The 26,952-nt window shown below is 36.1% G+C and overlaps 2 protein-coding genes across 7 annotated transcripts in view; one reads left to right on the forward strand and one right to left on the reverse strand.

Annotated features, from left to right (window-relative positions):
• Positions 1 to 8,646, reverse strand: part of acap3b (ArfGAP with coiled-coil, ankyrin repeat and PH domains 3b) — an 87,768-nt gene extending 79,122 nt beyond the window's left edge. For 3 of the 4 annotated variants that reach the window (XM_065241737.2, XM_065241736.2, XM_065241738.2), the window contains exon 1: positions 8,428 to 8,646. In XM_065241737.2, the coding sequence (XP_065097809.1) occupies positions 8,428 to 8,474 (47 nt within the window). In that variant the 5' untranslated portion in view covers positions 8,475 to 8,646. The remainder of the gene's footprint in view (positions 1 to 8,427) is intronic. The other variant, XM_065241739.2, reaches the window with a different exon arrangement.
• A 740-nt stretch (positions 8,647 to 9,386) lies between these two features.
• On the forward strand, positions 9,387 to 26,765 carry pusl1 (pseudouridine synthase like 1). Of its 3 annotated transcripts, none has more exons than XR_010521021.2 (8): positions 9,387 to 9,596; positions 9,703 to 9,760; positions 10,330 to 10,517; positions 16,203 to 16,352; positions 17,601 to 17,771; positions 24,461 to 24,492; positions 25,495 to 25,657; positions 26,313 to 26,765. XR_010521021.2 is itself a non-coding variant. In XM_065241741.2 (8 exons), exons 1-8 carry the CDS (start codon positions 9,526 to 9,528, stop codon positions 26,336 to 26,338), a joined length of 882 nt encoding a protein of 293 aa, XP_065097813.1. In that variant the 5' UTR covers positions 9,387 to 9,525; the 3' UTR covers positions 26,339 to 26,765. The 3 variants fall into 3 exon arrangements, 2 of the variants coding, with proteins under 2 accessions (XP_065097813.1, XP_065097814.1); XM_065241741.2 differs by having other exon boundaries at positions 24,461 to 24,515; XM_065241742.2 differs by lacking the exon at positions 17,601 to 17,771 and having other exon boundaries at positions 24,461 to 24,515.
• The last annotated feature ends 187 nt before the right edge of the window (positions 26,766 to 26,952 follow it).

Genomic DNA, 26,952 nt, shown 5'->3' on the forward strand with positions numbered 1-26,952 from the left:
ATGAATTACAGCCTGTTGTCATGAGGTTGAATGATTACCAAAGCAGGTGTATTGATTCAGAGTTTAGATTTAATAAAATGCCCATTGAAATATAGGCCTATAGATTTTCGAGCAGCATTGGGTGTAATGGATTATTAAGTAACTAATTAAGGCAAAGAATTTTATTTAAAGGTCATTCACATTATAACGATAACAATAACATTAAATGATAACTATATTAGCGTCCGCATCACGTACGATAACAATATATTTATGCTGATTTGCTCACACGCGCAGCACTTGCGCAAATCACTTGCCTTTCATGGCATAACTAATATTGCATATTTCTTGTAATAAAAACTTTTGCAATTATTTACATGTCACTGAATGTCTGAATATGCTGTTCTTGTTGCATTTACACAGCGGGTTAACCAGCAGATGTCTTCAACACTGCATTTCGCGGTACTCTAATCTAGTTTGTGTAATCTAATACCTTACCTTTTGCCGTAGTCAGTGTGGAAAAACGTGTTTTGTGTAGTCAATTTCACGGCAACTTCATCAGCGCTGCATACCTGAGGTAATTTTATGTTGTGGACCTCAGCAATGAGTCATTTCACTTGAAGTTCAAATAGATTTGATTGTCTGTCAATGGTTTATCGTTTATCAAGTAGAAAAAAAAAATCACTCAGAAAATGATACAGTACCAACGATATCGTTCATTGTGTATTTATCTTTATAGTTGTGGTGCGAACTCCACTATTTTCTTTAATGTAAAACGATTTTTAAAACAATCTTTTTATAGTTATTGTTATAATGTGAATGGCCATTTACTCTTTATTTAAGTAATTACGACATAAGGTCACACAAAAGCAATGTAAAGGACTGAGGGGATGCAAAGACACATTAAAGATTTGATTAAAAATCAGGGCTTTCCATCAAGTATTCAAGTTTGAATTGTTGCTAAAATACATGCAAAAACATTAGCATTGTGCCGTTTTAAAAAGAATATAAACTTGTTTTGTTCGCAGTATTCAAGATATGAAAAACACTGCATATTTTTGTTATTTTGAATTTTTTTTGCCATTTTATTTTTTTCAGTAAATAAATAATAATAATAATTCCTTACATTTATATAGCGCTTTTCTCAGTTTTCTCAAAGCACTTTACATATGAACCGGGAATCTCCGGGGCACACCCCTACTCTTTTCGAAGGACATCCTGGGATTTTTAACTATTTCACCGCCATTGACGAGATATCTCGTCAATTAAGAGAAACGCTTCCCCGCCAATGACGAGATTTTCCGTCTTTCCGCAATACCGCTATTATCCACCGCAACTTTTTAAACCCGGAAGTATTGCCCTATGGCAAGCGGCTGCATGTCCGTGTCTGTTTTAAAGATCGCTCTGAATGGGATCTCTATGAAAAGTCAGTCACAAAAATTTAATTATCTCAGCTTTTTGCTCAAAATGTGGTGTTTTTGCAGAAACCTACCCATATTCAAAAGCTGATTACAAAAGAACCACTGAAGGTAGGATGAAAAGGTTCTTTTTGTTTGAAAGCAGAGGGTCTGTTCTTTCATTTGGTATATTGTATGTTTATATGTTTAAAGAAGAAAATTTTCTGGAAGGCATTAAACTTTGGTGAAAATCATGAAAAACGCTGGCGCTGGCTGGCAACTTAAAAAAAACCCGCTGGCGGTGAAAGAGTTAATGAACACAGAGAGTCAGGACCTCGGTTTTTACATCTCATCCGAAGGACGTGCTTTTTTTGACAGTATAGTGGGGTGTTAGGACCCAGACCACACAGTGAGCACCCCCTGCTGGTCTCACTAACACCACTACCAGCAGCAACCTGGTTTTCCCAGGTGGTCTCCCATCCAAGTACTGACCAGGCTCAGCCCTGCTTAGCTTCAGTGAGCAAGCTGTCTTGGGCTACAGGGTTATATGGCTGCTGGCTAATGCAAATAAAAACATTGTTTTTATGAGGAACTTGACAGAAATGTTGTCGGTAGTTGGCAGAATGAAACAAAAATTATAATTTTACTTAAACACATACCTATAAATAGTAAATTTAGAAAAATGATAAATAAAATTGAAGGGGTCTTGAAGTATTTTTTCCGCGGCTGTACATATATTACCTCCAATAGGTTATCGATTAACTCTTTCCCTGCCAGTGTTTAAAAAAAAAAGTTGCCAGCCAGCACCAGCATTTTTCACGATTTTCACAAAAGTTTAATGCCTTCCAGAAAATGTTCAAACAGATCCTCTGCTGTCAAACAAACATAAAACCTGTTTCATCCTACCTTCATTTATCTTTTTATCATCTCTCAAATATTAGTAGGTTTCTTCAAAAACACTAAATTTTGAGCAAAAAGCTGAGATAATTGCATTTTTGTGAATGACTTTTGATAGAGATCAGATTCAAAGTGATCCTCAAAACTTAGAAGGACATACAGCTGTTTGCCCTAGGGCGATACTTCCGGGTTTTATAAGTTGCGGAAGAGATAACAGCGGTATTGCATAAAGCCGGAAATACTGGTCATTGACAGGGAATCGTTTTATCTTAATTGATGAATTAACTCGTCAATGGTGGGGAAAGAGTTAATTGGCTTTTAACTAATATTAATTTAAACACAGCAGCTCTTCTAATTCTATCTATGCATAATAGAAATGCATTTGAATTTGGGGCTAGCAGATTGCGTTAAAGGACGTTTTCAACATTGTAGCAACACTCATATCATGTTCTCAGGTTCCCTAAACTATACATTCTTCTCATGCATTCCAGGCAGCCGATTAAGGAAGCCCATCCATTAGAAACACATGCTGTCTTTCAGGGTCATAACCCAATATCTGACTGTTTCCTTCACTGTGGGAAGCCAAGAGAAAAGTGGTAGCTTCCTGTAACTATGAGGACCAAACAGAAAATACACAGCTGTTGCATAATAAAAGCATTTATGTCGTACAATAACAGCATTGGGCGATAATCCAAGCATTTATAAAGGGACATCTCTTGTTCTGCATTCCTAGTAATTGTTCTGCACAACGGTGAGCGCGGTGTTTTCGGGTGCGACGACGCAATGAATTACGTTTCCCAGAATGGAAATGTTTACGTGATCCATCTTTTTTTGACTCCTTCAGAAAAAACCTGATTTTGTTGTTTGACAGCTTTGCATAAACACACGGAGGAAGTGATGGTATAATGAAAACCTACCACACACGACGTAGTGTAACCCTGATATCTGTGTGCCGTGTATGTAAACATGCATGTTTCTGTGAATGGAAGGTGTGAGAGGAGTTCACGGCTTTGTACACAAAGCGTCACACCAGTTCGACTGCATTGCAGTGAAACATTAGGTCGCTGGCCGAAGACTGAATGAAGTGTATTGTGACAGGCGTGCGTGTGACTACCTCTGAGTTTGTGAAAAAGCTGTGCTGTTTTGCTTAGATTTACTAACAAAGCTTTCGTGAAAGTTGTCACTTGGGCGGCACCCTTTACCAAACAGTGCATAATAGTATCTCAACGGTACATATTCTGGTACCAAATGTATACATATATTTACCTAAATGGCACATATTAGGATCTTTTAAAAGGTACTGCCCCAGTGACAGCTAGGGACCAGTTTATTCTGACAGTATGTGTATGACACAGAACACAGTGATGTTTAGACTAAAACTTGAGTATCTTGGTATCTACATTTTTATGAATGCTAGATATACTTCATGTTACTTCTTTCGAGGAATATGAAAAAAATGAAAACACCATCCCACCTATATATTATGACACAACGGCACAGTACGTACAATAATCGCAGCCACACCAGATACTTTACTCTTACATGTACTAATTCTGGTGTTTATTGCAAGTTGAAGCATGTGGAAGTCTAATACACCTCCACCTTTCCTGAAGATGACAGTCTGCTTGATTCAATGGGAAGATTATTTTCTTTCCTCCTACAACGTCCCAGTTTCCCTGTGTTACACAACAGCTGCCGATCGTCCATCAATGTATTCACACACACTGTGCCCGCCAATTTTGCTCTGTTCACTTTTTGGCTACGGTGGCTCATGTTTTAAATGAAACCGAATATTCCTTGAGGAGCCCTGACTGTTTCTGTAGATGTTCCAGTTGTTTTCTCTTAAAAAGACAAGAAGAAACTAAGCAGATACAAATTGAAATGAACTATAAAAACAATGCTGAAACTAAACTTATGGCTTTAAAGGGGCACCAAGGAATTACATGGGCTAAAAACTTATTGCATACTGCACACTAAGCAGTATACAGTTTAGTATGCTACATTGTTTCACATCACTTCATTGATTACTTGCTTCACTGGAAATGGAAAGAGGCAATTCCATGCAAATGTCAACATTATTAGAAAAAGTAAAGTTTTTTACCCCAAGTTTTAAACAAAACTGATAACTCGGATGTCAATATTTCAACCTGTCCTCCAACTCATACGATTGTTTTGGTCGTTTGTCCATCGCCCAAATACGACCAACAGATGTGTTTACTAAATTAGCAGGTGAAACTTAATATATTAGGGTATGAAATTATATATTAGGCAGGTATAATTTTGCTATAATGACATGAATTGGGATATGATTTTCAATTTAAACGGCCAGGATTAATTGTATTTATTTACACATTACACTATTCAGGCATTTATGGCAAATAACATACCCATTTATTTTTATTTTTTTTAAGTACTTGAAATAGTCCATGTGTACCGAGGTCAAACTATCAATTTATTTGGAAAAAAAGATGCAAAAGTAACGACAATCCGCTGTAAATATCAGATCCGGTGTACTTCAAAAACTGCCACCAGAAGAAGTGACCATGTCACCTTTCATTGTAAATTAGCATTGGCTCTCATGTCTCTTGTGACCGATTGCTTCATGCTCTAATGTTCTGGTTTATGTTTAAAGAGCACTCATTTCATTGCTAAAAAACAACATTATTTTGTGTATTTGAATGTGTTCGCGTGGTTTACGGTAAAAAAAAAAAACATTATTTTCCTCATACCATACATTTTTGTAGCTCCAGATTTCCCTCTCTTCCTGAAACACACAGATTTGAAAAGCTCTGTGCTAATCCGTACGTTGTGATTGGCCTTAATAGCTCTGACGTCAGCCGGAAATGTGACGCTCCTTACCATGTTTGGAAGATTCGGTCACAATGCAATGCTGACAGGAGTAAACTTACAGGCTTTGAGTCCAAGCGGGAGGAATTATGATAATGTCGGTCTTTACTACATCATAAATCCCAGGAAGTAAACTGTTGCCTACAATAACTCGTGTCATCGTTTACTTTGGGGTATTTATCTTTTGCATATCGTTAACATGGACTGATACACACTTACACACCAAAGTAAATGTAAAATCGTGAATTGAATATATATGCTCTTTAAATGAGATTTGACTGTGCTTGCATTAAAGGATTTCTTCATATAAATTAATCATATGGCTTCATTTGACAAGGTTTGTAATGCGAATTGTTTGTAATACGTTTATCCTGTTGATTATTGGTAAATTTATGCAATAAGAACCTTTCACTGTACTTTTACTTGCATGTTGTTTTTTATGTGGTTGAGAACTTGGGTTTAGGGTAAGGGTGGGGTTAGATGCTCCAAAATATTTTTTAAAGCATAAATGTTTATGAAACTATTTGTACAAATGCAGAAACTAAAGTGAGTCTAATCTGACATACAAGACAAAAATTTAAAAACATTAAAACACAACCACAGGTTGTATAAGATGCTGGCCAGAGTGGCTGCTAAAGGGCCCTAATCGCCTTAACGTACCTTGACTTCATAATATGATGCTTGCACAAACAAACAATTAGGTCAGTCTGCAAAATTTTGTGGTTTAAATACCCATGCAAAGTTTTTAAAGCATTTTTTTATTAAATGTTTTTTCCATGGTTTCACTAGTTCGCCTGCGCATTCAGGTCTTAATGATTAATGGTAAACAAACTTGGCTTGCTGTCCTCGAAGGGAGCTCTGTACCTGAGCTCTGAACCTTCAGAGAGAGCGAACCTGAGGCTGGGGCTCGAGCCACAAGTTCAACCCCCTGCAACGGAACTGCAAAGAGGAAGAAAGAGAGAGTGAAGGAGGAGATGGGGAGGAGGAGGGATGTCGGAAAAGAAAGCAGCTGGACAGAAAGGCCTGAAGGCTGCCTTATATACGCCCATGATGATGATGATTGACAGGCCTGAATGTTTAGGCTCCTCCCGAACCTACATTTAGAACTGCATTAAGTAAAAGTAAACTTTGGAACGTTGTTTTTTCCTCATAAATGTGCATACAAAAATTTTTATTAAATAAATGTTTAATGTTCATTGAAGAGCCATAATTTGTCCATTTGTTGGGGATTAAAACTTCTGGATTGTGACTTTTAATTCACAGAACTCCTACAAAGCATGTTATCTCCCAAAAACGTGTGTCCTTTTTGGCACATCCATAACGTATGCATGTTTCCCTCCTCTAAAATAGAAAACATGAGCATAGACTGATATTTTTCTGATGTCTGGACTCTGTCATTAGGGGTTTAGGAAAATATAAACAGATGGTTCAATATATTGGTAATAAATGCATTCTGAGAATTTATATTTAAAGTTTTGACTGCAAATGTCACAACCACAACGCTGGAATTGCTCAAAGACAAGTCAAGCACATTGTATTATTATTAGTGGAGATGATGTTCTACACATTCCATACTGGGCAAAGTATGCATACAACATGCTGCAAAAGAAGTACAGTAGTATGGTAGGATTCTCAACATATTTTATGTTGTCACAGTGACACACAGTCATTTTCTACAGAAATTTCCATCTGGCTATTCTTACAATTATGTCTAGATTGGGTTAGACATAAGCTTCACATTAAATTGGGAATACAGGAGTATTGGGAATACAGAGTCCACATCTTATGACCTTACTGTCTGGTTTTCCAAAGTCCTTTCTACCTCAAAGGCATAAACACTGAGAAGGAAAAAGCCTGGAGCATCGCTAACAGTACAGTAAAAAAAATATGCAGCTGGACGCGGAGGCCTGAAGGCTGCCTTATATGATGATGATTGACAGGCCTGAATGTTTAGGCTCCTCTCGAACCTCCGTTTAGAACTACATATAAAAAATTATAGCTTGTAATGCACTGTAAGTCACTAGTTTAGATAAAAGCGACTGCCAAATGCATAAATATAAATATAAGTTCATGTTTCAATATCTGAGACAGCAGGAAACAGACAATAAACAGATAAAGCCACATAACAAGTTCAATGTCTTCCCAAATGATCATGTGAGATGAAGGATGTGAAAACCTGTGACTCACATTGAAAGAATGAATCAGTGAATCTGACACATCACATCGATCACACCGAGACTTCATCAACTGCACTAAAAGCTTAAATCAAATTTGGACCCTGTCTGTGAAACCCAGACTAAAGTCTCAATCTAATTTTTTTTTTTTTTTTTGAGGAGCATCATAGTTTGATTTTAATCATTGTCACAATTAGTTTACATTGCCTATGTCGTAATTCCTGCATAAATATTTTTAACCAATCCCATGATACTGCCTGATTTGTTATAATGAATAATGCATGATATTATATTTTATAATAATACTTGTATTCCATGTAATTCACATCACTAAATAACATTAATACAACAGTAGCAAATGAATATGTTTCTTATGAATACAGTCTTCATTAAACGCGTCCATTTAAATCGCCAGTGGTTGTTCATGGTGTGGGATAGCTGACATTTAAAAGCGCAGCAACGCCCCCCTTCATGATTTCACCAGAGCATCATCAGCACCACTGCATGATGTTTGATGTGATGCCCATGCATTTAGATTTAATAAATACACGTGTGCATTTCTGTAAATAATGCAGTATACTAACATCTAGTACACTAATACAATACATTACACAACAAACCAACAAAACTGTGCCATTTTCTTCGGAGCAACGGACCCGTCCCGTGTCCTTCAAGAGCCTTCATTCATTCAACTGGTCTTTTACAAACCAATTGGATGTTTCTTAACACATTATATCAAGGCAGCATTTTGGGTACCACTAAGTTAAATTACCCCTGATGTCCAAAAATGCTTAGTTGGGCATCTCACACGGTTTTGACAGATGTACCTCGTTTTGTAGGTATGTTTAGAAATGTATTAAATCGAGTAAAACAAGTCTGACTGTTTTTAATTCAAACGCGTTACAAAACATAATAACGATACTAAACATAAACAGCAATCTCGTTAAATCATATTTTTTACAATTAACCCTGAATTGACCATGAAACGACAGAAACAAACACGAAACCACATCAGGAAAGAGTCGTCAACAGTACTATAAAGTGTAGGCCTATGTAAAATCAGATGTTCTTGTTTATAGAGATGTTTTACATTCACATGCAAACACGGGTAAAACACAGATTTGTGCTCTTACCTGAATCGGGGTGAATCCTTAATACATTCCTCAAAATCCACCGTCATGTTCGCAGTTATTCCGCCTTTCAGTTATAAATGTAACGTGTCATTGCCGGTGGCTGTAGTGAAACTAAATGTTAAATGTGAGTGTCTTACTCGTTCCCCGGTAAAACAGTGACACCGTGACACACTGTTACAGATCAATGTGTGGATCAGTTTCGGCGCTGGGCTGTGCGAGGCGAGCTAAGGGAGCGTCGTCATGTATGTACCTAAGGGAGCGTCTGCCTAAAGCAACCCACATTTTTTTTACTGTGGTAATCACATCCACCAGATTTGTTAATATTGTGCTTCTTTGTCGGCGTTTGTTGTAATTTATTCACCAACGCCTGTCACTTTTATAGACTTGTTCTGCAGAAAGTGTTTATAACATAAAGTGATAAAACAGATGATTTACATTTGTGGCTCACAAACTACTAAACCAACTTCTATCTATTCCCAACCTAAAATACATACAATATATAAATATAAAGGAACACTTTTATGCCAAATAATCATTTGATATATTGGTGTATGACATTTTTAATATTTTACAGAAAAACTTTTGAATAATATTAACATATTCATAATTTAAGTACCAATTCAAAGGAAGACAAACCTGGAGTTTTTTTGTACTTTACATGATTTTTTTTAATTTCAAACTCTTCTCCATCTGTCAGTCATTATTACGCCACCCTGCGTCAGGTTCCTGCCTGCAGCGGAATATTTGAATTATGTCGTCTTCTCAAACCGCCTTTCCACTTTTTCACAGTTAGATATTAAATTATGTCATGTCAAGCCAATTAGTTATACGTATTGATGTTGTTGTAAATTAAATTGATCAAAAACTAGAAATTGTGTATGGTTTAAGTACGGTTAGTTCATAAAACGTGTTGTTTTTTTCAACAGGCATCGCTTGGGCTTCTAAATTAAAGTCCCAGCCGCTGTGTTTTCTTTTGAGGGATCCCACATGTGTCTGGTGGAATATTTGCGTCTTACGTGGATATTATGACATTATTCCTGTTCATAGACGGCTAATATATCGTTATCTAAGGAGTTATGCAGAATACATTAACTGAACATGATAGAAAATATGCAGCAAGCTACCGCCCGTTATTTAATATTTTTCCAATACGCAGGGACCAAATACAGGTCTGTGTCCATGACAACCACATTCACGATTTCTTTGGTTAAACAGTTATGTCATCGAATTTTACATATCTGCAAAGACTGCAACACATGATGTTTTCTTTTACAGTGGTGTAATGAAAGCACCAGCCCACCAAGCAGTAGAGGGCGTGCAGAATCATTTAGAGGTCAGTCTCTGCCTGACAATCCCAAAAGTATTTGATGTGTGTTTATATGATTGTGGTTTTATACACAGTTTTCTTTCTGTAACTCGGCTAATTTAAAGAGTAAGTGTGTTTGACATGTCCATGAAATGAAAACACTAATCACAATAATGGTGGTTTGTTGAAATTAAAACTCAATTGTCCTGTTATTTCTCTCCACCTTCTCTATCTTGACTAAATGGCAGTGCTGTGGTTGGAAAGTGCAGATTAAGGGGCGGTATTATTATAATTATTCTGACATCACAAGGGGGGCCACATTTCAATGACCTATTTTTTTACTGGTTTACCTAAAAAAACAAAAGTTACTTGGTTATTTTGAAGCACAGGGGACCCAATTATAGCACTTATCTGTTGCAAGCACTACACCTACAAAAGCAAGCACTGTATATAAAATGCAAAGAATAAAGCCATATCATTTCTCAAAGGCCTAGTTTACAGAAAGAAATCAGTCCTATATTTTATCATCTCACATTTGAGATGCACCCATATATAATTTCTCTCAAACTTTTCTAATGTGTGTTTTGTCTTTGTAGAATGCAGTGCGAAAACTAAAGCCGGTTCATGAAGTATCGGTGGTGATCTCCAGTAGAACCGACTCTGGTGTGCACGCTCTCTGTAACTCTGCACATGTAGATATTCAGCGGAGAGGAGGAAAACCACCTTTGCTGGAGCAAAACTTGATCGAGGCTCTTAATTTCCACCTAAAAGCAGAACCAATAAGGTAAGAGTTAAAGTGTGACATGTTCTGTCAAGTACGGTAACCCATACTCGAAATGGGATCTCTGCATTTAACCCATCCCAGTGAGTCGTGAACACACACACACACACACACACACACACACACACACACACGCACACGCACACGCACACGCACACGCACACGTTTAGCTACACAATAATCACACATAATCTTAAGCTTGCACTGGTTGCAAATCAAAACTACACATTTGCAGACATTTTGTAGTGTAGCATGACAGAACTAGGATCAATTGTGCAACATCTGGAACTAGTGGTACCAAACAGAATAAGAAATACTAACCTCTGTCTACCTTTGGTCAGCCAAACAGATAGTCCCCACCTAAATCTACACCATAAGCTGAGCCAACGTTGCTGCATTGGTCAGAACAATGTTTTGATGCCATAGTAAAGTAATCAACCTATAAATAAATTATAGATTTCTGCAGATTAAACTGTGAAAAATGAGTTTAAAATAAAATAAGCTTAATTTATGGCAAGTTGTTAAGAGTTTGTACTTATGTATGAGGTTGAATAGTTGGCAGGTGTGACTTCCTCTCTGCATAAATATTTTAGAGGTTGTGCCCATAAGAGAGAGAAAGAGATTAGAAGAGGGAACCTGAGGTGTCAGATCTGATTCGGGTCACTGGGACTCAACATAGATATATGCGGCGTGTGCAGTGTGTCACAAATATGTTCATCATGCTCCGCTGCTTTAGGAAGACCTAAGGATTCTCAGTTTATAAGTTTCAGTGAGTGTTGTTCTCACTTTACATTTGACTTGTCACAATAATTCGCTCAAAGATGTCAGATTATAGAGCAATGTCCAGTAGGTGTCTAAAAAAGGTCTAAAATTCCAAAGTGTTGCAATATTTCTGCTTTATATTATATTGCTATATCAATATTCACATATTTTCATTAGGCAATTGAAAGATCACTGTTCAGAAGACATTTGTGAAAAGCTAAAATATGCTTCAACATTAGACTATGAATGTAATGTAAAGTATGAGTAAAATATTGCATCATGTCCCAGATATTAATGCACATGACCACAAAGTCCCTGCTTATTCACAGCCCTACATTTTAGGAATTTGTCAAACATAAATAACATAATGGAAACCCCTAATTTTCCAGCTTTATTTAGATCAATACTGAGGACACAGTGCCGTGTCAAGTCTGTTTGCGTTGTATTTGATGTTCCTGTTAGCAGCGATTACCAGCCGCTGGTAAATCATTAATACCTGCTAAGGGGCTCCTGCAGAACCCTGAGCACTTTATCATCTTTATTTAGTGTTGAAAGTGTTGAGGACAGCAGGATTGTAGCCTTCAAACTGTTTGAAATCGACCCAGTAACCCTGAAGAGATGCTGACGTAGTGTAATAGGGTGCTTTTAGCGGCACATTGCTCTTTTCTTACACACGCTGACCACTGTGACTGTATACAAGTACATTCAGACATTATAGGGATGCACAGTACATCTGTAAACATATTGGTATTGAATAGTGTTGCAAAGCTTTGGGAAATATTCCATATTCAAAACTTAAAGGGATAGTTCGGCTAAAAATTATATTAAACCCATGATTTACCGTCCGAGATGCATGTGTCCATCATTTTTCAGACGAACACATTTTCAGGTATTTTAGAAAATGTCTTAGATGTTTCAGTTAATCAAATGTAAAGTTACGGGGTCCACTCCTTCAAAAAATGTGCATCCATCCTTCAAAAAATAAATACAAACGGCTCCACAATGATAAACAAAGGCCTTCTGAGGGTAAATATCCATATTTAAAACTTTATAAAAGAAAATAACTAGCTTCCGGTAATGCCGCCATCTTAGACTCCTCTGTATTCAGGAGAGAGTATCAGCGTAGTGTACGCACTTTTCTTCATGACGTATGACAAATCCGGAAGGCGGGGGCACAGAGCAGCAGCACAGAACCCTCCAAAAACTGCGTAAGCTCTCATCTTGAATGCGGACGCGACCAAGATAGCGGCGTTACCGGAAGCTAGTTATTTTTGTTTATGAAGTTTTAAATATGGATATTTCTACAACAAAAGGGCGCAGATTTCTCAGAAGGGCTTTGTTTATCATCGTGGAGCCGTTTGGATTTTATTTGTGAAGGAGGAGTGGACCCTTTAACTTTACATTTGATTAACTGAAACATCTAAGACATTTTCTAAAATAACTGAAAATGTGTTCGTCTGAAAATGATGGACATATGCATCTCGGACAGCTTGGGGGTGAGTAAATCATGGGTTTAAAATAATTTTTGGCCGAACTATCCCTTAGTTAGGAATTATAGGGGCTGTTTACACTTGGTATTAAGATGTGTTTTTATCGATCGGATCACAAGTGGACGATAGAGACACATTACGTTTACACCTGGTATTTAAATCTGTCTCTTTTGTCCACTTTCGACCGCTTCTGTTCTGAATACTGTGAGGGGACGGTCCGTAAGACGATGGGCGAGTCTCTCTGCTGTCATTCGAAAGCGAGCGGGAGTAATTATGAGTTTATATGGATGCAAACTAATATTATGTCGGAGTCCGCTGCTTGTTTAGCAAGTATACATGCTGCACAGTGTTTTGTACGTTTATATGTTGGAGCTTTCTTTGAATTTTCTGCGCAATTGATGAAATAGGATTGGGCAACTTTCACGCTTTCAAAACGAAACTACGGAGATCAGCCGCTTTAGTTTTATCAATAAAAGGCTAAAAATAGCGTTGTTCACCGTATGTTCACGCCAGAAGTAAAAAAAAGACGTAAAACTTGTGTTTAATACCTTAGATTAGATAAATGGGCGGAGAGAAGGCGGTCGCGTGTGGCTGTTCGAACACATTCAACCACATATGCGTTCCGCAACTCCAAAGCGATCCGATCGAAAGTGGTTTCGACTACCTCTGGATGTGGTTGAAAGTGGACGCGTTCAAACCATTTTGAACACCGTTTACACCTGGCATTAACGTCGTCCACTTGTGATCCGATCGACGAAAACGCATGTTAATGCCAAGTGTAAACAGCCTCATAGGAAACAATTTCTCATCACATTCAGGCCTGTATCACATGCAAACATGAGCTTCCTCGACATCTTGCTCATATTAATCCATGTTCCACAATTCCCATATATTCCTTAATATTCCTATATAATTTATATGGAAAATTTCCAAAATTCCCATAAATTTGCTACCCTAGTATTGACCATAATTTACATTACTATTAAATTACTTTTAGGGATGGGCATTCGATTAAATTTTTTTAGTCGATTGTCGGGAGAATTAACGATCGACTATCGATTAATCATTCATATTTTTATCATAAAAAATAATTATTTAACTTTTATAATTCAAAAATGTTGAATACAAAAATACAGCGTGTTTTCCTCCATGAGACCTTTATTACAAGATCAACTTGTGGCAAACAGTTAAACTACATTTAGTTAGACAAACGGAAGATATATGCGCTTGAATATGCGGTGCTCTAAAGCAGCGGAACCTGCAGCTGCGAGCCACATTCTTAAACAGAGACTTCATTTGTTCCAAAAAATCATGACCTCTTCATGATTATATTTTTTAAATCAAAACGGAAGGTCACAGATAATGAAGTATGGTGTCAAATATTGCACCCTGGTGGTAAAATGTTGAATTGCTGCCACACAGTGAAATTCATTTAATTGCTTCAAGACACACGCTTCGCTAGGCAACGCAACCTGCATTAGATAAAAAAGTATTCGATTAATCAATAACAAATTAACGTCATCCACTAAATTCTTAACGACCTATTATTGATCGTCGATTAATCATGCCCATCCCTAATTACTTTACTGATGATATTAGGGCTGGACAATATTGACCCAATTTCATATCTCTGTAATTTAAGGGTGAATTGCGATAGACTATAAATATCTGTGTTTTCTACAAAGTTAAATAAATGTGTACATACATGCAGTTCAAAAGCCTTATGTGAGATAATTCACCCAAAAAAATTAAAATTACCCCATGAATTACTCACCCTCAAGCCATCCTCTATGTATATGATTATCTTTTTTCAGATGAACACAATCTGAGTTATATTAAAAAAAAGGCCTGGCTCTTCCAAGCTTTATAATGGTAGTAAATGGTGTTTCTGATTTGAAGCCCAAAAAGCCCATCCATCCTTTTCAGAAGTAAGCCACCCACCTTCAGGGGGTTAATAAAGGCCTTCTGAGGGCAAGAAAAATGTCAATATTTAAAATTTAACAAACTTCCAGTAATGACCGACAAACGTTCAATTGAGAGTGTATTTCCAGCATATGATGTAGGACAGGGGTCTCCAACTTTTTCTGAGCAAGGGCTACCACAATGAATAAAATATCTATCTTAAGTCTACTTAAAACTTTTTTGTTTACTTGTTGATTTTATTTAATGTTTTATAATTTTTTTTAAATGTACATGCATACAAACATATATAAAAGATGCCGAGCTATTATTTAGAAAAATATATTATTAATAAACATCAAAATTAAAGCTATGAATAGAATGTGCTTTGGCCTGCAGGAACTATGTTGGAGACCACTGAAATGAGGATTTAAAATGAAAATGTTGGTTGACTTTGGTATTAGACAAGGTTATATTTAGTGATGCACCGATGTATCGGCCGCCGATATTTATCGGCCGATTTTTGATGAATTTGAAACCATCGGCATATCGGCAATAGCATGAGAAAGGCCGATACTGATTGCTTATTAATTAACTGCATAAAGAAATCCATTATATGGAAAAAAATTAGTTAATGTTGTTAATAAAATAAATGCTGAATAGCTAAAACCACCTTTGAAGGTTATCATGCTGTCTTATTATATTTGTTTTAGCTTAATTTGTGCCTCTCTTATTATGTTGGTCAGTTGAATGTTAATTAGATCCAATCCATGTTCAGTAAAAATTATTTGATGCAGAAATAAACTAGCTAATAGACCAACTGTATAGTATTGTATACAAGTGTTTAATATCGGTATCGCCATCAGAATCGGTCAGACGTTGTCTGTTTAAATCGGTATCGGCACAAAAAAATCCATTATATTAATGTTTTTTTTTTGTTTTTTTTTTTGCACTATTTGTATGTAGCCCAGCTGCAAATGCTTTAACAATACAAATTTTGTCATGCACTTATTCAGATGAAGCCTGTGCACTGCCACAGCAGGTGAAACTTTTTTTAGCTTGTTTCAACAGTAAGCTCAGTATGCAGAGCTTTGCAAATAGTTAAATGACTGTGCATGTATAATTACCATGTTGTGCCTCTCATTGTTAAAGTGATTCAACTACTTACTATAATTATTGCAATACATGATTTGTGTTTGCATTTGTTAAGATCGTCTAAAGAAATAGTTATTACTTGATGCCCTAATTTAGGGGTTTGTTCAGATCCCAAACCCTTTGTGTTGAGAATGTTAATAATAGTGATGCTTACCTTCATAAACACCACTAGAATATGTTGTATTGGAAAAACAAATGAATATATTTCCATGTTACCAGGTCCATAGGCACCCACCAGCATAAGCCAGATTTGTTTGTTGTGATCCAAAATGTATTTTAATTCTGAGGGACTTTTCTCACATGAAAGTCATAATATTTCATTTAATGTGATGTTTAGCATGTCAAATATAAGTAATTGTGAGCTTTTCTTTCTTTTTAACAGAATCACCAGGGCTTATCGGGTGCAGAGTGACTTCCACGCACGCTTTCGTGCCCTGTCAAGGACATATGTGTACCGATTCGCTTCGGGTCTCAGGCACCACACGGAAATGCCCGTAACTGAGGCTGATCTATGCTGGGCACTACACGACACGTGAGCTTTTTTCCCTTCTGCACACGCTCAGTCTGTTTCTTTGTAAAACCTCATCACTGCTGACTTATAACAGAAGCTAAATCCTTACCGAGAGAAACAGACAGACATACTGTAATGGAAAAAGCTGCACATGAATTATAAACAACCAAGAAACACTATAAGGGCAAGCAAATGATTTCTGGTTATGTAGGGCAACATTGAAACTAAAAAAACTCTTAGGAAAGAAGAATTTATTGTTATGGCTGTATGTAGGCCTCAGATATTTGTTCGAATCCCACAGTGTTGTAGCGCTTACGCTGACGCATGAACATGAATGCTATTTTTTCGACTAATTTTTGGGATAAAATAGGACAAGATAAGCTGCAGGCTTACAGTGACGCAGAACAACACCCACACACGGCCACTACAGATGGTTTACAGTCTCATTCATAAGAACTGATATTCCACAGACATACATTGGATTACTTCCTTTAAAATTGAAGATTGATGAATGTATCTTTACATATAGATACATTGCTCCTTTATATCTTATTGTTAGAGCATTGAATTTGCAGTGCAAAAGGTCATGGGTTTAATATAAACTGATAAAAAATGTACACCTTGTAATACACTTATGTGTCTGCCAAATTGCTGTATATTTAAAAAAGCAACATTCAGACAAACACAATCAGAGTTATATTATAAAATGACGTGGCGGTTCTAAGCTTTATAATGGTAGTAAATGGTGCTTTTGATTTGAAGCCCAAAAAAGTCAACCCATCCTTTACATAAGTAATCCACACGGCACCATTGGATTAATAAAGGCCTTGTGAGGGCAATCAATGTGATTTTGTAAGAAAAATTGATTTTTGGAGCTTTAAATGAGAAGCACCATTTACTACCATTATAAAGCTAGGAACAGCCATGGCATTTTCTAATATAACTCAGATTGTGTTCGTCTGCAAAAAATTATTATATACATCAAGGATGGCTTGAGGGTGAGTAAATCATGGGGTAATTTTCATTATTGGATGAACTGTCCCTTTAAGTTTCATAAAGAGCATCTGATTAAAAAAATTAAGGCAGACGTAATACAACTTTATCAGGTATAATGCAATTAAAGCGTTAAGTTTCATTCATTACCTTGAATGAATAACCATTAGTCCTACATTTTAAAAAAGATGCATTTAAAAATAGCTATTGAAATATCACGAGAGAAGCCTGTATGTCTTATGCGAATAAAATACTCCTTTTCTCTGTAAACTTTAGGACGCTAAATATCAGTGCAATGAAAGAGGCTGCTGCGCTGCTGTTAGGAACTCACAACTTCAGCACCTTCCGTGCCCTTAACTCAGAGACCCCCTTTAAAAACCCAGTGAAGACCCTGGAGCTGGCCCAGCTGGGGCCTGGAGACTCATTCAGTCAAAGGCACTTTCACAGGTGACATTCTTACAGTCAAGTCAATGTAAAGAACTGCAGAGCTTGAAAATCACATTAATCAAATTTAGTCTTTGCGTATTCAAATTTGGAGTGATGCAATTTGTGGCACGCTACAAACACTGGCATTGACTTCATTGACATCAAACCTGGCATGACTGCATCCTCATGACCAAATTTAGGCATACATTTAAGAACTGTGCTGATATAGTTATTAACTCAATATTTATTATATATATAAAACATTGAAAATATGCCATTTGAATTATAAAGGATGATTGTAGATGTAATGGAAAACTAGTGCTTCTGTTTATAGGCCAAGCCTTTCACTGCAATCCAATACATTATCCATAATCTCAAAATCTCAAAGCTTGGCATTTCATTCCAATGGCCACATTTTAATATAGCATGTGTAGAGAGATTATACCGTTTGTCCAAATGTAGAGTCATCCGCCATTAAATCATATAAATAAGCCTTTGATTTCCTAGAAAGATATATTAATGCAACATGCAACCAACTCAAGCCATAGACTTAGATTTTGACTGATGTGGCATTATAAGCTACAAGCTAAAAGAAAATGTTTACGTTGTTTTGTGTAGATACGGGAGAAATGTCCATGTTTTATACCAAATATGGCCAGTCTGTGAGGCTAGTGTTTCATCAGATGGATGTGGCATGTGTGTGATGAGACTGTTGCTAGGCAACAGATGTTGGACTAAAGCATGATGCTGACAGAAGCTGGCTGGCTCTTAAAGGGATAGTTCACTTTAAAATGAAAATTCTGTCATCATTTACTCATCCTCATGTTGTTCTAAACCTGTATGAATTATTTTTTCTGATGAACGCAAAATAAGATATATTTAGAAATGATGGTAAACACACAGCAGTAAGTGACCGTAGACTTCCATAGTAGGAAAAAAATATTTTGGAAGTATTGTGATAAATGATTAATAAAATATTTTGATAAATGATGGTAAGCACACAGTTGACGTTACCCATTAAATTCCATCATATTTTTTTATTCCTACTATGGAAGTCTATGGTCACTTACTGCTGTGTGTTTACCATTATTTTTCAAAATATCTTCTTTTGTGTTCATCAGAAAAAAGAAATTCATACAGGTTTGAAACAACATGAGGATAAGTAAATGATGACAGAATTTTCATTTTAAAATGAACTATCCCTTTAACTATTAGTGGATTGGGCTGAAGGACAGATGCAGTGAAGAATGGCTGTTTTTATGTAATCTTATCCAGTGAGGGGGATTCATGCGCAATGTGGTTTTATCATTGTGTTGAAGAAAATGTAACTTTGCAAAAGAGAGGGATTCTGTTTTTAAGGGCAATAAGTAGGATTTACCCCCATCTAGTGGTGAAATTGTATTTTGCATTCAAAGGAATAGTGCTCTCTAGCGCCTCGCTTTTCCAAATGCGTGTTGCAACCACGGTAGCCGTTATGTAATCATTGATTTCCTTGTCCATTTCAGCTGGTTCACGTGTTCTGAATGAAAACGCGTTGTGGGAACGCGTTGGTAGGCTAGTGCTTTTTGTCCCTCTCTGCTATTATTGTTTATTAATACGGCGGAACGACATGGAAGCCTCCTTGGACTTACCCGTTCAATGTGAGTAAAGAGTAGAAATTCTAAGCTTACAAAGAAAAGTCAGATCATTGGCAGAGGTCGTTTGACACCAACGAGGACATATTTATGAATAAAGACATTGATTTTGATTAATAAAAAACTTAAAACCCTACTTATAGGTGCTTTAATGGGAAGATTGACTGCAGAGAATGTTTAAAAGTAACATCTATAAACAGGCGTGTAAGTGCTGGACGAGTCAAAATTATTCATAAAAAATATATATTAAAGACATTACACATTTTCCTTATTTTAAAATATGATTTTATTGTACTATAAAACAAGCAGAACATGAAACAAAACAGAAACAACAAACAAAACATTAATGTTTGACCATATGTGACCCTGTACCACAAAACCAGTCATAAGTCGCACTGGTATATTTAGACAATAATACATTGTATAGATCAAAATTATTGATTTTTCTTTCATACTAAAATCATATTATTAAGTAACGATCATGTTCCATAAAGATATTTTGTACATTTCCTACCAAAAATATATCAAAATTTTTGTCAGTCACCACCATAAATATTGGAACAGAAGTACATTTTGTGTTATTTTAGCTGTTTACCAAAATGTATTACAGTTACAGTCAAATAATGAATATTGTTTATTCATGTAATGCTTAAAGTGCACAATTTCAGCTTTACTTAGAGGGGATTGTATGAAGGGTTTAGGAATTACAGCTGTTTAAAATGTAACTCAAAAGTAATGGGACAGCTGATTTCAAAGCTGTTTTATGGACAGGTATTGTCAATTTGTTAAATTGTTTCCTCATAAATGAAGAATTTTAAAGGTCTGGAGTTGATTTTAAGTGTGGCATTTGCATTTGGAAGCTGTGAACTCAAATCATGTGGTTCAGGGACATCTCCATGCAAACCCACAGCATACAATAGTGCTGAACTAATATCACAGACAGAGAGCAAATAGAGGGTATGCACGTGACGTCACCTTTTGGAGAAAGTGCCTGCGGTTACGCCCACTGAGTGGCAAAAGACAGAGCACCAGCATTTGAGTACAGCCAAAAAACACAGAAAACAGAAGTAAATAGATCGTTCATTCCAACGTCCACAGACCACAGGTGGGTTGACAAGCTAGGGTCACTATCAAGCAGAGGTTTTACTTTCTACTTAAAAGTATTTATTCAAGTATTTGTATTTTATCCGTGTTTTTCTTTGGAAAACATACACTCCGAAGCATATTAATTCATCATAATTTTTATTCTATTACATTTCATAAATAATGTAAGTTTTTGTTTTACATTTAATATTTAAGAACATTAACGTACTTTTACTCATGTAAAAGTACACAATTTTAAAGGTATTAAATACATTTTAGTATGCAATATTAAAGAATACACAGTATGATTCTATGCTTTAGAATATAAGTAACATTTTTCCAAATACAAACACCCTAATAAAGCACAGATGCTTGGAAAGTGTAACTAGATATTGTCCACCTCTACTATCAAGTCCAACTAAATTCAATTTAAGCTGATAATAGTCAGTTTTACTGGCATTTTTGCAGCACATGATACAAAAACCAGCCATTTTGTTGAACGTTTTGCCACTCAACCAGGCGAGTTCTTGCGTGGTCACATGGAAAAGTGACGTCAATGCATACCCTCTATAGGAGTCTTAAAGGGATAGTTTACCCAAAAATGAAAATTACCCCATGTGATGAACGCGGAGGCACAAAGAGCAAAAAAAGCCATTTTTTTCCACCTTCGTCACTACATCTTGTATGCTATATGTTTACGTCATAAGCTGGAAACATTACTGAAAGCTAGTTATTTTAGTGTGAATATTTATATATATATTTTTTTAAATCACATCTATTGCCCTAAGAAGGCCTTTACTAACCCCCTGGAGCCATGTGGATTACTTATGTGTACTTTTTTGGACTTCAAATCAGAAGCACCGTTTACTACCATTATAAAGCTTGAAACAGCCAGGACATTTTCTAATATAACTCGGATTGTGTTCGTCTGAGGAAAGATTATCATATATATTGTGGATTACTCGAGGTGCAATGATATTACGCAGTGCATGAATATGAAAATATTCCCCTTGGTAACTGTCAATAGCAGGGGACTATTTTTGGGCAGTGCGTAATATCATTGCGCCTCCTGCAGTCATGTTACGGCAGCAAAGTCCTTGATTATTACGCCAGAATGAGAGTATAGTTCGTAGTCATATCTGCCTAGAAAATCACAACTTTTAATTTTCTGTCGGTCTTATGTAACTACAGAAGAGTCACGTTTTAAATAGAGGAAAAATATCAAAACTCTTTTGGTCATTTTAACCGCGATGCTAATGGTCTAATCAGATTTAGTGGATTGTGTGGAAAATGATCATTAGTAACCTTATTACTTAAAAAAAAGAAAAAAAATGGCGTATTATACATTTAGACTTTTTAGGAACAAATGAAACAAAACCATTTTTAAATCTGTATATTGAAACCACAAACTGTTTTTCTGCAATTCTTCACATAGAAAGCAAATTGATTGATGCTATGTCATGCTCGAGGTCATCAGACATATAACTGACTCACTGTGATGAGTTTTGCAGGTCATTTTAGGTTCCTCACCCGCATCTTTCAGCTGTGAGAGAGGGTGCATTGAGGACACACACCATCTGCTCTGTTTCACACTGACAACTTTTATCATCTGTGCTCGCACACACGTACACAAGTGAATGAACCGAATCAAAGTGAATTTCAGAATCAGATCAAAGCATTTCTATGCACTGAATTAAACAAAACCCAGAACTGTGCACATGAAAATGTTGGATTTTCTTCTAAATGTCAGAGTTGATCTGCTTTTAAATCAATCCAGAAATAAACATACATTTAATTTCCCTCCTGATGTTCAATACTAACTTTACTCTTTTAAAACAAAAAAGATGTTTGGTACAAATAAAAAAATGTTTTGTATTTAGACTTTTACATCCACTGGTCAGAATAATGCTTTATTTGTATGAAAAACAGCAATACTGTCATTCTGTAAAACATTTGTGTTAAACAGAAGAAAGGCACACAGGTTTTGAATGACATGAGGGATTATAAATTATTACACAATGCTCACTTTGGGGTTCAACTTTGAAATGTTTTATTTATTGTTGTTTATGAAAAATCTCCATTAATATTTTAATATGATATAAATACATAGTAGTTTTCTTAAGCTTTGTGTAAGCACAGACAGGATTTATAGTTTTATAATAAATCACATTTTTATTTATTTAGCATAACGTGTACTGATAATCTATGCACACTAAACAGTACCATAGCTCAGTGGTTCTCAAACTTTTTCCGCATGCGGCCCCCCTTGTGTACGGTGCATTCCTTCGCGGCCCCCCCAAAGAAAATTAATGACAAAAAACTGTTCTAAAATTTTACATTTTAATTAAACAAAACATATTAAGTTATACAAAGTAGTGCTGTTGGTTAGTAGCCTTATTTTATTTTTTTTTAGGTTTAATTACACAGAATTCATGATAAATGAATGTATTTTATAACATGTAATAAAACTGGGGCCCCCCTGGCACAATCTTGCGGCCCCCCTGGGGGCCCCGGACCCCAGTTTGAGAACCACTGCCATAGCTATTGACCTGAAATGCAAGCATAGGCCGTTCTGGGTGTCATGTGTGTGGCTTGTCATGTCAAATTATGTGTTCAGTGCATCATGGGAACCTATGTGCATTGTGTGTCATGATAAAAGAGACGCTCACGCAACACTAAACTCTGACTACACATGAGATTACGCAATTATCTAGCAAATGCAATCAGCTCTTTAATCATAAACCCTTACAAAGTGTCTGTAGCAGGCACGTATTTTGCAACCGTACCTTAAGGCGTTTTGTGTTATAGTGACAAAATATTTGATTTATTTAATGGATACGCTTTCCTCATTTTTTTTCATGTCATTTTTTTGTGTCCCTGAGCACGACTTTCTTTTTTGTGTAATTTTATGTATTGGTTTTTCCATTTTTTTCTTTCTATTTTTAAAAGATTGCCGCATGGGGTTGGGTTTAGATTTGGGATGTCTGAAATGTGACAAAGTTTTTCTAAATCCAACCCCAAGTGATAATGGTAAAAAAAAAATAGAAAGAAATTGAGAAACCAATGCACCACATTTTTATCCAATCATGACTCTTGATATCACAAATATGCAAATGAAAACATTAACCCAGGGTTTAGGAATGCACAGTGTGAAGTGTCAGATTATGAAAACCCAGGGTTATCTCTTAAGTAATATGAACAGTGTGAAACGTGAAACAGATAACCCAGGATTTCGTTAACCCGGGTTTTAGAATAACCAATGGTTAACTATTTCAAGTGTGAAAAGCCCCTCTGTGAAGTAAATCCAAATACATCTTATCATAAATTTAGTGCCATGTTTTTCTGTTTTAAAGAAGGGCAGTCGTCTCAGGGTCTTATGAAACATTTAACCTCTCCAGCAGTAAATATTGGCAGTGAGATTTTATCAGGCTTGACTGCTCCAGGACTTGTGCTGCTATGTCATGTCCAGTTGTTTGGTTGATATATAGACAGCTTCAAAACAGCAGTCACATTTAGTTTTAATGGGAGAAATACAATATCAGCTACTGTAGGTAGAAGTAATGGAGAGAGGTAGGCAACCGAAAAAGGTAATTTTTGTGCAAAATAGATCGATTTGTCTGTAGTTTTGTCAGTATGTACACACATGTATAGATTTACATTCACGCTGCAATCTTTATTTGTCTGTTCATGTATATATGATACAATGCACATTCAAGCATTTGAAGAAAGTCACAGCAATGGGGTTTAATGCATGCCACGCTTTGTTTTTCCGACCTCAGTCTAATTTTAGTCCCAATAATATATACATCCAGTATACACAGAAATCAAACTTTTAAAATTCATTTAAAGTCATTGTTTAAACATCCATAGTGATGCATCATTATTTGACAAATCATTTTACTAAAATGTATAGATGGCGTGGCCTTGTGGTGATTTTACATTTATGCGTGATTATAATCATGCCTGTTTGTTGTTTCTTGTGTTTCATTGCAGAGATATTCAGTTTTGGGAGCTCACTTTTAAAAGTAGGTCTTTTTTATACAAACAAGTGAGTATGAGATTTTTACCTCTGTATGCATTATGAGATGTGTGCCTCCTACACTGTACAAAGTACTTTGCTCTCTTAAAATTTTATAAGTTATAACAACTCACCTGTAAGGGATAATGTAGAGGCAGCCGGTAGTTATGGGGAAATAAGCCCCGACAGTGTGATCAGGACCCGACGCGAAGCGGAGGGTCTTGTATCACACTGAAGGGGCTTATTTCCCAATAACTACCGGCTGCCTCTACATTATCCCGCTTATTACACGGCTACTTGCCACATAAGAAAAAAACTGGACATGAATATGAATTTGAAACATTTTATTGGCATATTTGTTTTAAATTAACATTTTTATCCTTCCGCGAAACTTTGCACAGATGCAAATGATCGTAGGCTAATACCTTATTAAGATCCTCTGCTTCATACTTGTCTGTCTCCATTTTTTTCTCTTTAACCAGTCTTTGAGAAGTTTTAATGCCCATTCTGTATTTTTTTGTGTGTTGGCTTCGTAGCTGTCATGCTCTATTTTGTCAAGTTCAGTCTCAGTAGCTGTCTGTGTCTTGTCGTGGTTGTCGAGTGTTTGTCACAAGATGGCGCCAAACAGACAGTAATCTTTATTGATCTTTATTGGCGCGGAGCGATTTTACTCGTGCAAGTAGTCCGGCTATGCGTTATTATTTTGGAGCGGTTATTATTTGAAAAGAACGAACCTGCAAATGTCTCAACTGACCAATCAGAATCAAGCATTCCAGAGAGCCGTGTAATAAGTAGTTATAACAACTCATCTCTAGTCAAGATTAATAATAGTAAGTTGAAATGACTTGTAAATACGAGTTGATTCAACAAAAAAGGCAACATTTAAGGCAGCAAAGTTTTTTTTACAGTGTAGTAACTCTGCAATATTATTCACCGTTCACACTGTTTGAAAATACCTCTGTTAAAATTTTTACATAACAATTAAAAGTGAAAGTATTTGCCCTTACAGGTGCGGAGGATGACAGGAGCGCTAGTTGCTGTTGGACAGGGTAGACTGTTAGTACGTCAAATTCAGGAATTACTAGATGCACAAGATTCACTAGCTTTCCCATATAACCTGACCGCCCCGGCCCACGGTCTGTTTCTGACCAACATAGAGTACAGATATGAAGGTAAGTACAGGTGATAAGAGCTGGGTCTGGAATATACTGCATACTATTTCTACAGCATCTAGTACAGTGGTTCTCAAACTGGGGGGCGCGAGATGGTGCCAGGGGTTTTATGACATTTTATAAAATACATACATTTTTCATAAATTCTGTGTAATTTAAAAAAAAAGCTCCTAACCAACAGCACTACTTTGTATACTTTAATATGTTTTGTCTAATTAAAATGTTATTTTTTAGAACAAAAATTTCATATATTTTCTTTGGGGGGGCCGTGAAGTAATGCACCGCACACAAAGGGGGCTGCACGCTGAAACATTTTGAGAACCACTGATCTAGTATATGCAGTTTCATGTGTGCACACCTGCATGACCCAATTTGACATATTGTGACTATGCCCGTGAAAACCCAGCGAACCGTTTTTATTTTCAACATAAAATCATCCTATATAATGTAAATAACAATCTGTGAAAAAAATATAACATTGATTTCTTTATTGACAGAGTAAGATCATGTCAAAGATTGAAATCATTTTCATTACATTATGAGACTTTAGCCTGGCTTTCACAGGCAGGGTCCAGAATGCAGTTTACACCTTTGTGCACTACATAGTGTACATGCAACAAAGTTTTGATTGCCTCATTTGTTTTTTTCCTCACAGATCTTGTACCTTACATGCCAAATTGAACATTTAGAAACAAATCCATAACAAGGAAAAATGTATGTATATATGTCTGTAAATGTTTAAGAACATTTATTAAAATGTTTTTTTTTTTATTTGAACTTCATTATCGTAAAAACATTAAAATGTTATTGCAAGTTTTGTAATTCTAATGAATACTGTAAACATTTTCAAAGATAAGTCAAATTTTTATTCTACCACACAATATCATTCAGACATCAGTGTCACAAAACTGCAGCAAAGGTGCTGAATTTGTTTTATCATGATTCACTGCAAGCATCTCTCCCTATATACCAATCCACACAACCAATCACACTTTGTCTTGCTTTTTTAAAGAGGTACATTTCCGTCATCAACATTCAATTAAGGTGAACTTGGGAAATCTGTTCATAATTCAAAAGGCTGAGTCATTTCTCAGCTGCAAGTGCATGTTTGTAAAAAAATATTGAAAACTTTTTTCCTAATGACAGGCATTTAAATTAACATTGTAACAAAAATATCTCAATTAAAGTGAACATATCACAATGTCAATAAATTAATTAGCCTAAAGCATTGTGTTGCAATACCAAAGATAAACATGTTAGCGTAGAAAGCTGCGGGAATGTATCTGAAAACAGCA

Source organism: Paramisgurnus dabryanus, chromosome 14 (assembly GCF_030506205.2).
Source record: "Paramisgurnus dabryanus chromosome 14, PD_genome_1.1, whole genome shotgun sequence".
NCBI classification, from domain to species: domain Eukaryota; kingdom Metazoa; phylum Chordata; class Actinopteri; order Cypriniformes; family Cobitidae; genus Paramisgurnus; species Paramisgurnus dabryanus.